Source organism: Macrotis lagotis, chromosome 8 (genome assembly GCF_037893015.1).
Source record: "Macrotis lagotis isolate mMagLag1 chromosome 8, bilby.v1.9.chrom.fasta, whole genome shotgun sequence".
NCBI lineage: Eukaryota > Metazoa > Chordata > Mammalia > Peramelemorphia > Peramelidae > Macrotis > Macrotis lagotis.
The window spans coordinates 47189124-47201520 of record NC_133665.1 but is presented as its reverse complement, the minus strand read 5'-3'; the positions used below and the strand labels follow the sequence as shown (position 1 = coordinate 47201520).

General features: G+C 39.3%; 1 protein-coding gene across 1 annotated transcript in view; it reads right to left on the bottom strand.

Annotated features, from left to right (window-relative positions):
- Positions 1-11520, bottom strand: part of CACNG3 (calcium voltage-gated channel auxiliary subunit gamma 3) — a 121742-nt gene extending 110222 nt beyond the window's left edge. Inside the window, exon 1 of the mRNA XM_074198977.1 lies at positions 11316-11520. Within this exon, the coding sequence (XP_074055078.1) occupies positions 11316-11520 (205 nt within the window). The remainder of the gene's footprint in view (positions 1-11315) is intronic.
- Between the last annotated feature and the right edge of the window lie 877 nt (positions 11521-12397).

The following is a 12397-nucleotide window of genomic DNA, read 5'->3' as shown; positions in this document are numbered from 1 at the left end:
CGGGTTTATTCTGACTGCTAACCTGGTTCTTTATCCATTAAACTATACCATGCCATCTTCTACAGTTGAGGAGGGTGATATGAGGAAGAGAGATCAAGGAAGGTGTAGTGGATGAAGTAGCTCCTTTGTGAAGGAAGGGAAATATTTCATCAGGTAAAGATAATTTTGTCAGTCCTCAGAAGAGGATGCAGAAGGGGTGTGCAAGATATGCTTGTTGGGTGATTTGTTAGAAAGAGAGTTCATTGGTTGTGTCTGAGCAGAGAATGAACCAATTGAGAGTAAAAGAGGAAAGAGGATTCCTTCTCATATAAGACCTTAAACTAAATGACCTCTAAGTTTCCTTCCAGATCTGAGGTTCTCTGATTCTTTGATAAAAATAATACATTTGGTTCCAATCACCAGTGATTACAACATAAAAAGACATAAATAATGGGATTTAAGTGCAAGTATTTGAATATCAGGTTGTGATCCCAATATATAATTTTTCCAAGGCTAGGGCTTCCAAATCAAAATTCCTGACAATTGGGTTGCCTAACTGTACAGTTGCATTATAACTAATATTCCCAGGAAAGCTGGATGAAGATTGTGTCCTCACTACCCTTAAACATTTGATCAATACAACTGAATGTTTAGATGGCATGGTAGATTGTTGAATCTAAAGTCAGGAAGACCTGAATTCAAATCTAGCCTCAGATACTTATTAGATCTATGACCCTGGGTAAGTACTAATGACTGGTATTTATATAGTACTTAAAAGTTTGCAAAGCAGTTGATAAATATATTATCATTACGACAGTCCTGAAAGGTAGGTACTGTTATTATCCCTATTTTATAGGTGAAAAAACTAGATCTCTTTCCAACTCAGTTTGCTCATCTATAAAATGGGAATAATAATAGTACCTACCTCACAAAGTTGTTTTAAGGAGAAAATGAGGTGATATTTGTAAAGTCCTTTGCAAATCCTAAAGTGCAATCAAAATTCTAGTGATCATCATATCATCATCATCATCATCATCATCATCATCATCATATCACCACCACCATCATAATCATTGTTATACCAGTTGACATAATATTGGTTCTTATATGGTATGGAGATTGCCTAGCAAAGAATTGTGGGGAGGGCATTGAGAAGGGAAAAATTAAATTTCTACATTTGTCTTTGTAATTCACTATAACCCTAATTAGACTTTCCTATTCAATCTCTTAGCTTCTAGGTGTAAAAATTTGGAACTATAAAATACCTGTTTTCCTTTTCTTCTTCCTTCCAAACATATGGTGTCCAAAACATTAATGAGATACTACTGAGTAGGTATTTTAAATAATTTTTGACATGGGCTGTCATTTAGATTTAGTCTACTTGTTCCTCAAGGGAAAAACCAAGGCTGACAAATGGAAACAGGAAGAGTGTCTTTAGTTCCTATAACCTGAAGCAGGATTTCCCTTGACATAAGGAACTTTTGTTTTTCACAGATCCCTTTGGTCATCTGATCAAACCTCAGAATCCTTCTTCAGAATGATACTTTTAGGTACATAAAAGACATAGGGTTTTCAAGTAATACCAGAATTCAATTATCAACATTTATTTTTAAAGTTCATAGACCTGGGGGCTGCTAGGTGGTGTAGTGGAGTACCTGAGTTCAAATCCCTTCTTAGACACTTAATAATTACTTAACCCCATTTGCCTTGCAAAAATCTAAAAAAAAATAAATTTAATAGACCTCAGGTTAATAATCCCTTGTTTAAAACACTTTATCACTGGGATGTCCACTTTTTCCTTGACCACATTCAAGAGAGAACCAACTGTGTACCTAATAATAAGAACTGATTTTATACATTGTTTTAGGTTTTTCAAATCACTTTGTATACTTTATCTTATCTAAACTTGATTCAGTGAAAAAGACATAGCTATTAAAGCCCCCATTTTGAAGATAAAGAAATTGAGGCTCAGCAAGAGATGAAGTCATTTCAGTGATCTCAAAGCTGGTAAAGGTCAGTATTTGGATTTGAATCCAGTTCTTTATTTCTAATTTTTTTGATAGAGAAAAAGCTTTTTTATTATTTCAGTTTTAATAGAAATTTTGACAGATTGACAAATCTATTTTTTAATGGTTTGTTTAATGTTCTTCAAGTTGCATCCTTAAATGCTCCTGAGTGATCTGGCAGAACTGGATCTCTGGCCAAGCTTTCTGTAAATGTATTTTCTTTCAATTCCTCTTAATTCTTTTTTTTAAAAAAAAAAACTTTTTATTTTCCTCCCAATTACATATACAATTTTTTAACATTTATTTTTAACCCATTTCTTTCTAACTCCAAGACTAGCATTCTATCCATTATGCCAAATTGTTTTCTAAGACAACCTGATTTTTTTAATAGCTAGAATGTTGGAATTAGAGTCAGTAAGGCCCAAGTTCAAATCTTCCTTCAGACACTAGCATAGAGATTCTGGGCAAGTCACTTAAACTGTGTGCTTCAGATTTCTCATTTGTAAAATGGTAATAATAATAATAACAGCAGCTACCTCACAAAGTAGTTAACAGGATCAAATGAGATAGGGTAGATTGCTACTCAACTATTAGTAAATGTATAGGCACAGTTTTAAATGTTGGGAACATAAAGAAAGGCAAAAATATTGCTCCTCCTCTTCAGGAGCTCACAGTCTAATGGAACGGGGAGTTCCTGTTTGTATTTCAGTCAGTAGAAGGGGCCTGAGAACATTGAATATCAGAGGAATCTTTAACATCATGTAGTTAAATTCAAAGGATATAAAGCTAGTCAGTAACATACTCAGGACTAGAATTCTGCTGCCTTGTCTAGGTAGCATGTTATTAGTGAAAAAGGTATTGATTCTGGAATCAGAAGCTAAGTGATCTTGCACAATTCATTTAACCTTTGAGTTCTCAATTGCTTTGTTCATGTGCTGTTCCTCTGCTTGTCTATGAGGATGTAAAATGAGAATTAAAAGACCCGCACTACACATCTCACAGTTTTGTTGTATGCTGTGTGCATGTGCGTGCGTGTGTGTGTGTGTGTGTGTGTGTGTGTGTGTGTTTTAAATCTTTCAAATACTGTAAAAATAGTGAGAGTGAATATTCTTGTCATTTTCAGTGCTGTACCTGACTCCTCAGATATCCTGCAGAGGCAAGAGGAAAGAACCCTAAAAAGCCATCTGAACCCTCTCTGACTGTATTTATGAGCTCATGTTTGTGTCTGGAGTAGAATCCAACCAAAAAGTACATTTTCCTATTCACTTTATCTGGCAAAATGAAACTCTCTGTAGTTACAGGAATGGGGTCCCAAAAGACTATTCTTTACCTGATGGTAGTAGAATCCTTCCTCATCTAGGGAACCCTTATAAGGATGAGGGTCAGGTCTTCTTATGGTAAATTGGAAAGGTTTGTCCTAAGGAAAGGAGAGGAATAACATGGAAAGAGCATAGACTTGGATCTAAAAGACAGGTTGAAATCTTGTCTCCGCCACTTAATAACTGAGCAAGTAGATCATTTCATTTCTCTGAACTTCACATCCCTATTTGTTTATCAGGTATATGGTACATCTAAATTAAACAAGCATATAGCACTATGTTGGGAGGAGATATAAAATTGAGCTAATATAACTGACTGAAAAACTCACAGACTAGCAGAAGAACAGGACATGAACACAATTAACTATTGTGAAAAATCAACATGCAGAGGGAATAAGAAGAGTAATAAACAATATACTATGACAGACTTGGGGGGTGAAAGATAATTCAGAGGAATATTCCTAGTGGAAGCAATATTATAGCAGAACTTTGAAGGACAGTTGAAAACCTCACAGGATTGAATAAGGTTATAGTCATGAAAGCACTTTGTAAAGCTGTGATAGAAATGTAACCTATTATAATTATTCTTGAAATGGCCATGAGACAATATGCAAACTATTGTGATTGATGACAATGAATATAAAATGGTCTCTTTGAGACTTCAGGCTGAAAACTTGGTTCAGAAAAAATATAACTTATTTAAGGAAAAGGGGAGGGATGAATAAGGAGGGGGTCAAATCCATTTTGCTAAGGAAACTGAGATACAGGTTGGGAAAGTATCTAACATTGGGAGCTGTCAGAGATTTTGATGGAGGTGAGCACAACAAATTTTCATTAAATACCTATGGTGATCTGGATTCCATGCTGAACTGTAAAATCCCTCTCCTAAAATGGGTCAGGGAAGGGAATAAGATATGCCCAAATTGCTATGCTACAATTTAGTACATAAGAGAGCTCAAACAACAACAAAAATCCAGAGATTCAGCAATAGAAATATCAGTTCTAGTGAGGACTGAGGATGGAAGATGAAGGAAGACTTCATGGAAAAGGTGGTACATCTGAAGAAAAAGAAAAATTTCAATGGGTGGAGATTAAAGTTTGGGCAGAATAGGAGACAGTGTATAGACACCTGGGGTGAGGAAAGGGAGAGCACGATAAGGCTGGAAATCAAGAATGGTTTAGTTTGATGGGAGCATAGAGTTATAAAGACCAAGTGTGAGATAAGGATAGAAAAGTCAGTTGGAGTAGACCATAGAGAACTTGAATGTCAGCCTAAAAATATACATTTTATTTTGTAGGCATTATGAACTAAGCCACCTGGTAACACCTAAGGTCTGTGTTGGAGGTGAGGGTAGAAAATCAACTGTTTACTCATCTGGTTAAATAATGACAAAGACAGATTCCAAGAGCATGACAAATATCAACTAGACATTGGGACTCCACTGGAGAATCACCCTCAAGGAGGAAGGAAGGTCTCAATCAACTGTGTCAGAGATGCAGCATGTAGCTAAGCTGTGGGCACTCCCTTAATCATCAGACTTTCCTCTGGTGCTCGTGGTTACACCCCTGTCTTCATGTCACCTATTCTCAGTTTCTAACAAACAAAGGCTACTCCTCCTAGGGAATACAACCACTAGTCATATCCTCTGGGTTTTCAATTGAGTTGACCAAATCCCTTAGGGTGCCAGGAAAAGTCATACTTAAGGGAGAGAACTTAGAAATCTGTGACTGAGTCAGCATCCTATAATGAAGATCACTCTTAAAAGTTTGTGATATTTAAATTGCTTGGCTCCCTAATTTTCTATGACAGATGACCAAGGATCACTTTCTCAATCACCAACGATTGAAGTCCTCTAAAAATTCTGAAGTTCTCCAAAGTAGTGTTGCTTAAAGAAGTCAAGAAGTCTTTATTATGCTCCCTCCCTTTTCTATGTTTTGCCACTGCATGCAAGAATTGGGAAGAAGGTTTGTGGTACAATGGATAAGTTGCTGCATTTAGAACCAGATTGTTGCTGTTATTCAGTTGTTTTGGTCATGTCTGACTCTTCATGACCTACACCAACCCTACAGTTTCTTGGCATAGATACTAGAGCAGTTCACATTTCCTTCTCTAGCTTATTTTATAGATGAGGAAACTGAAGAAAAAGTGATTTGCCCAGGGTACACAGCTAATAAGTGTCTGAAGCTAGAATTTGAAATCACAAAGATATGTCTTCCTTGCTCTAGCCCCAGCACTCTATCCCCTGTGCCACCTAGCTAACCCCATGGAATCAAAATACTTTTCTTCAAATACTAGTTCAGCTATTTGCTAATTGTATGATCTTGGGTATCTTCTAAACCTTAATTCCTTTATCTACAAAATGGGGAGAAATGGCAATTGCAAAAGCAGTCTCACAGGGTTGTTTTGAGGAATGTGTCAACTATGAAACACATGGAAATAGCAGCAATTATCATTTTAAAAAACTAGAATGCTCTCAATCAAGTTAAAAACAAAGAAAACCTCCTCTCTTTGTTCCTTAAAGTTCATCACAAATTGACTTTAGAACACATTATGCCATTCCACACACTGTGTTACAACTAAAGTAGTCTATTTGCTGTTCCCCATACACAAAAGTTTATTTCCTGCCTTTGTATAACAATCCTCCAAGTCTAGCATTCACTACCTCCTCCTTTCTGGCTTATAGAATACCTAGATTCCTCCAACACTCAATCCTTGAAATACACTTTATGCATTTATTGGTCTCTCTTCTCTATTTCAGCTGTTATACCTATTTCCTGTTTCCTTCTATTGTATCTATTTAGCATTCACCTATGCGTGTCTGAGTGTGTGTGTATATATATATATATATATATATATATATATATATATATATATACATATACATATGATTTCCTTCTCTACTCCCTCCCCTAGTTGATTGTAAACTTCTTAAAACCAGGGACTATTTTAATTTTTGTCTTTTATGCCAAGGATACAGGGTCTGTAATTAAAACTTACCGAATAAATACATGAAAACTTCTTTAGACCAATTTCTGAATTTTATATTCAGAATTCAAAATTGAATTTCCTTGTTATAGGCAGTTCCTTAAGTCCACTAACAAAGATCTATCTTATTAGCTAGGGAGAATTGGTATCAGAATAGGAGTGTTGTTAGTGGTGGTGATGGTGAAGGAAATATAGAGTAATGTGGAATCCATGAACCTGTCCATGGTTGGATTTCAGGGAGACTGCCAACTTGAGTGAGAAACAATTACAACTTTATTTCACTATAATTGGTTTCTCTCCTTTTTATTTTATGCATTTTTAAACATTTCTTTTTTTTCTGAGAAGTTCATAGGCTATATAGGAATCCATGTTACTAAAAGGGGGTCTAGATCCCCTGCTATAGAGGATCTGGAAAAGTAGATACATTAAAGAGTGTCCAAATATCAGCATGATCCAAGTTGATAATGACCACAGTTGGTTTTTCAAGATAGTTCATCAGTCTTAGGAAATAAGCTGGCTTATCCATATTTTTGCTTTTTCTCATACCTCCTACTAAGGATTCTAAAATGCCATGATGGGAGGTACAAATAGGTTGGTTATACTCCAGCATTTGCCCAGGTGAGGATGAGCACATTTTGAGAGGAAATTCCTAAAAAGAACACTAGGGAAATGTTGGATTAAGTGATATCCCTGACACTTTCCAGGTTTGTGACAAGTCATTTAAATTTTCTGAACTTCAGCTTCCTTATCTCTAAAATGAGGAGAATAATGCACATACCCTTCTCTTTCTTCCCTCTGAGATTTCTTCCCATATACAATGCATATATACATGTATATACATATGAACATACATATTATATAGGATGTAGATATATGAGGCATGTTGAAATAATATATTCATGATTATATACATGTATATATCATATATATATTTATACCAGTGTGTCTATTCTTACAATGTACATATATATGTTTATTTATTTGCACACTATCTGTCCTATTAGAGTGTGAGTTTCTTGTGGGCAGAGACTGATGTTTCTTTTCTTTGCATCCCCAATGATTAGCACAGGACCTCATACATAGAAAGTGCTTCATAAAAGCTTGTTGACTGCTTCACTCTTACTCATCAGATTGCTGTGAGGATCCAGTGAAACAATGTGTGCAAAGTTCTTTTGAACTACAAAATAATATCTATAAGAGAGCTCTTGCTTTGATTGTCTGGATGCTGGATGAAAAGGAGGAGAAGGGGAGGAAGTCCCAGAGGGTTTTCTTAGAGAAAATATTGGGGAAACTAAGAAGGTGCTTAAGCTAGGTCCCTCCAAGAACAACTGGATTGAGAAAATAGCATGAACCTGTTCCATTGTAGTTGTGAGCAATATTTGTGGGCAAAATCTTAGCAGCAGGGACTGATCTGCCTTCTTCTTCCCCCACCCCACCACTTCAGGAACTGTGCATGCAGCTGCAGCAAACCATACCTGATTCCACTGTACTGCTAAAGACCCTGGTAGGAATTCTTAGCCTGGTGCCCTGGTAGCAACGCATTTTCAAGCTTCAGTCAATGGGCAGGCAAAAATTCCCTAAGGTGACTGACTACACTAGACAATCACTGTGCCCTTTGCTTTGCTCATATTTAGAGGACTCTACATAAATGTAGAATAATATGTTTCCATTCAGGTGATATAAGAGTGGATGACATTAGAGCTTTTGTGTGACATTAATATATGAAAGTAGCAAGGGACCTGAGAATATAGAACATAGAATATTGGTGTTGCAACAGAATGTTTAGATAATAAAAAATAGGGTATCAGACCTGGGAGGAAAACCATAGATTAGAACATAAGAATTGGTAGGGACTTTAGAACAAAGAACATCAAGCATCAAAACTGGAAGATGACTTAAAGATCATCCAATATTACCTCTTAATTTAAAATATATGGAAATTGAGATTCTCTGTGGTGATAGAGATGGGACCTAGGTGTCCTGACTTCCAGTTCAGCATTGCTTCCACTACATCAAATTGCTTCTCAAGTGGCTTTCCCACAGCTGCAGCCTCACAAACTGCAAATTTGTAGTATTGAAGACTGAAGTAATTTTAGCTGTGCTACAATCAGGACAACAGTTTTCCATGGTGTCAGGACTAAAGGAAGAAGGTTGAGAGATGATGTAATATTACACTGGCAAGTGAAGTCATAGCAGTAGCTACTGAGGCATTTGCAAAATGACATTTTTCCGATTAGTGTGTGAGAAGCACAGTACTAAAAACAACAATAACTAACATGTATGTAGTTCTGTAAGTTTGTCAAGGGGAGGGGTAGTGATAGGAAGGTAAGATAGCCATGTGATATAGTAGAAAGAATTCTGTATTGGAAGCCAAAAGATCTAGATTTTAGAACTATGCTGTCATTAAAAATCTACATGATGACCTTGGGTACATCACTACCCATTTTGGCTCTAGTTTCTTCATTTATAAAATGGCTGGGTCTGTGTGTGGGGTGGTGTCTGATTCTAGGATCCCCTAAGATTGCTTCCAGCCTTGATATTCTACTTCTGTGCAGCAGTGGTATCATGTGATGGAAAAAATTCCAAGTCAAAATACCTGGCTTTGCTACTAACTTGATGCAAGACCTTGAATAGATCATTTCCTCTCTCTGGGTCTCAACTTCTCCATTTGTAAAGTGAGGAATTTGAACTGGTGAATTTCTTATATTCCTGCAGTTTTATATTTGATACACCTGATCTGTTCTCCTATGCTTAAAAAAATTGTGTTACTTTAACTAACCTCTAACCCAAGTCATTCATAAAGCTTTTATACTCACTCAGTAAGAGCAGCACACAGTTGCCATGTTGGACTCTGATCAGTATGCTAAAACAGTTGTCTTTTCCCTGCCTTATTAATCACTCACTTGGTTTGAGGTTTTTATTCATCACTATTGGTAAGTTACACACAAAAAGGAACGCAGACATTTTTCAGTTAGTGGGTAAATCCAACCACTGAAAAATCAGCATAGAAAACATGTGGATAGAGGGGAGGGGAGAGACCCTGACTTTCATAGACTTAAAGAATGTTAGATATAGAAGGGACTGTTAGAAATTGAAGGCATCTTAGAACACATCACATTGAATGTTCAACCCCCAAGGAACCTTTGAACACAGAGAACACAGAATGTCAGAGCTAGAACAGACTTTAGCAGGCAATCAATCCCATTGCCTTCATTTTGAAGATGATAAAACTGAGGTCCAGAAAAGGAAGATAACCTCTCTGGGCTCCAATTTCATGGATTTCTTTAGATGTGCCCATCATTGTAACTGTTGTTCCAGGTTATTCAAAGATTCATTACTAAGTCTAAGGGAACATCAATCCTGGCCTTCTATTTTGATAAATTTCTTCCATCCCCTGATCCCTAAAGAGTTTTTATTTTCTACACAATCTACCTAACAGTTTCTACTGGCACTTGTATAACATCTTATTCCCCTTCAAACCTTTTTTCTACTGTTAGAACAAGTTTCCTAATAAGAAAGATTAACCAGAACCTACTACCTCAGCCAAACAAATACCTCTGGGAAAGGCAAATATTCTTAATTACAATTTGGAAGATGCCCTTCTAGTTTAGGCCAAAGACAAATTTTGACTTAGAAAAACCAGTTGCAGCTGCTGCTGCACCTTGAGGTCATGATACCTTAGAATCATCACGTTTTTGATTCACAGAATATTAAAATCATGTAACCACAGAATCTTAGGGTCACAAAATATTAGAATTCTAGAATCATGGAATCAAAGAAGTGATCTCACAGTTCACCTAAATCAACAGATATACAAAGCATTCATTCCCTAGATGACGTACCCAACAAGTGGCCATCGACAGGCAGCTCACTACCTAGAAGGTACCCCATCAATCTAAAGGAGTCATAAGGAAAATAAATCTTGTGTGTGTGTGTGTGTGTGTAAGGGTAGGATTTGAGGAAGGGAAAAAACTATACTTTTTGGCAATTGATGGTTTCCTGGGAGTTGTCAGTCTAAATGCTGAGGTTTTGGCTTCCTCTGATATGGCAGTGGGTGGTAAATATCCTGATGGGAAATGGGGGGGGGGGGCAATGAAGTTTTCTTTAGCTATTGTGTTTGTGTGTGTGTGTGTGTGTGTGCCTGGCATGATAGTGTGTATGTTTTTGATAGGGAAGGCATTGAAATATTGGGAGGGCCAAGGGATCTGTGAGAGGCACCCACTTTGGAAAAAAAAATTTAGACTAGTTAACATTTCTGTTGAGAGATGTGTAAAAGGATAGAAAACTGTCTCTGTCACACACACACTGCATCCAGTATGGTGCAATGTAAAGCATGTTTCACTCGGAGACAGAAGTCTTAGGTTAGCTCAGTTGACCACACATTAGTCCTATGACCTTGGACAAGTTATTGTCTTCTCTGAACCTCAATTTATCCCTCTGTTCTCATCCTAAGGCTGTGGAGAAGAAGGCACTGGGTACACTGTGAAGCGCTATGTAAACGTGAGCGTTCAGGAGAATGTCTTCTCTCGCTAACTCCTGGCGGGCGAATGCGGATGGCAACTAGTACATGGAGGACCTGGAAAACCAACACCTCCCCCCTTCTCCCTGCCTGCTCCCACTCCCACCCCCATCCCCAAGCTCTAAGAAGCCTGAAAGATGTTGGAAGGCTCTGGGCTTTGGCAAATGACTTCCTTAAACACCGTTGCCACCTACAGTCCTGTGGAGTCCCAGGCCAGGATGAAACCATTCCCTCCACCTCACCCAGCTCCACATTTCTTGGTGCCATTCCGAGTGTGCGGTCTCAGTTAACTTGAGAACTGAACATCCAAATTTTCTGAGAAATGACCTGAACTAAGCACAACCAGCAGCTCCCACCACCACCTCTCTCTCTCTCTCTCTCTCTCTCTCTCTCTCTCTCTCTCTCTCTCTCTCTCTCTCTCTCCACCCCCCCCCCGCCCGCCCCCAACCGAGTCTCAATAGCATTTGAGAAACCTTAAGAGTCAGTGTGAGGAAAGATGTAAATACCTTCCAGGCAGCAGGTCCTCCAAAGCCCTGAATGGGTCATGACTTCCTCGTTCTTCCGACTGGTTTCGTTATCACTTGTAGACTTAGTCCTACATACGCCTCGGGAATACAGCCAGTAGTCTGTGCCCACCGCAATGGTCATTAAACTAAACGCAGCAAAAGCTCCCACAGTGGTGATCAACATCTGGATACCTCTGTCACACATCCTCATAATTCTTCATGGTACGCTGGTAGATTGGGGGGTGGGGGAAGAAGTGGAGGGCGGGGGTCCGGGGCGGGGATGGGAAGGAGCTGAATTACCCCACAGCTAGAGAGCCGGGGTAGGCTGCTACCCTTGGAGATCCCAGGGCAAGCTCTTCAAACAAGCAGGTTCTTCCCTTGCCTGGGGCTTTGGCAAGGCTAGGACTGGTGCCGCCTGTCCGGGAATGGTCTCTCTCCAGCCCGCCGCCTTGTCTATTCCCCTCCAAGGGGGGCGGGCTCCTCCGGGCTTGCCAGCATCTCCGGGTCCTCCCCAGAGTACCCGGGACTCCTCTCATTCCTCTCGAGCCTCGGAGCTGGATTCTGTGTGGGGCATGGCCCCTGTGGTGGGAGTGGAGGGTTCCGGGATGCTTGGCTGTCTGGGGAGGATTCAGGCGAAAGAGAATCAGAGAGGTGGCAACCGGACTGTGTGCGTGCGTGTGCGCGTTTGTGTCTGTGTGTCTATCTGTGTGTGTGTGTGTGTGTGTGTGTGTGTGTGTGTGTGAGTGTGTGTGTGAGAGAGAGAGAGAGAGAGAGAGAGAGAGAGAGAGAGAGAGAGAGAGAGAGAGAGAGAGAGAAAGCGTGGGGAGGTGGGTGGGTGGGTGGTGAGGGTGGATGGCAAAAAATAGCTGTTATTTCAGCTGTGGGGACCAGCCCTTGAGAGGAGTGCCCTCGCCTTTCCCAGCCTTAGAAAAAAGCTATCTGCATGTCCCTAAAGCCCCCGCCCAGTTGAGAAGGAGATGGTGTCCAGGGGACATAGCCAACCAGACCAATAGAGCCGAGAAGGCAAAAGGATCTGTCTGTGGTCCTGAATGCACAGCTCAACGACTCTGCCATCCAACCAC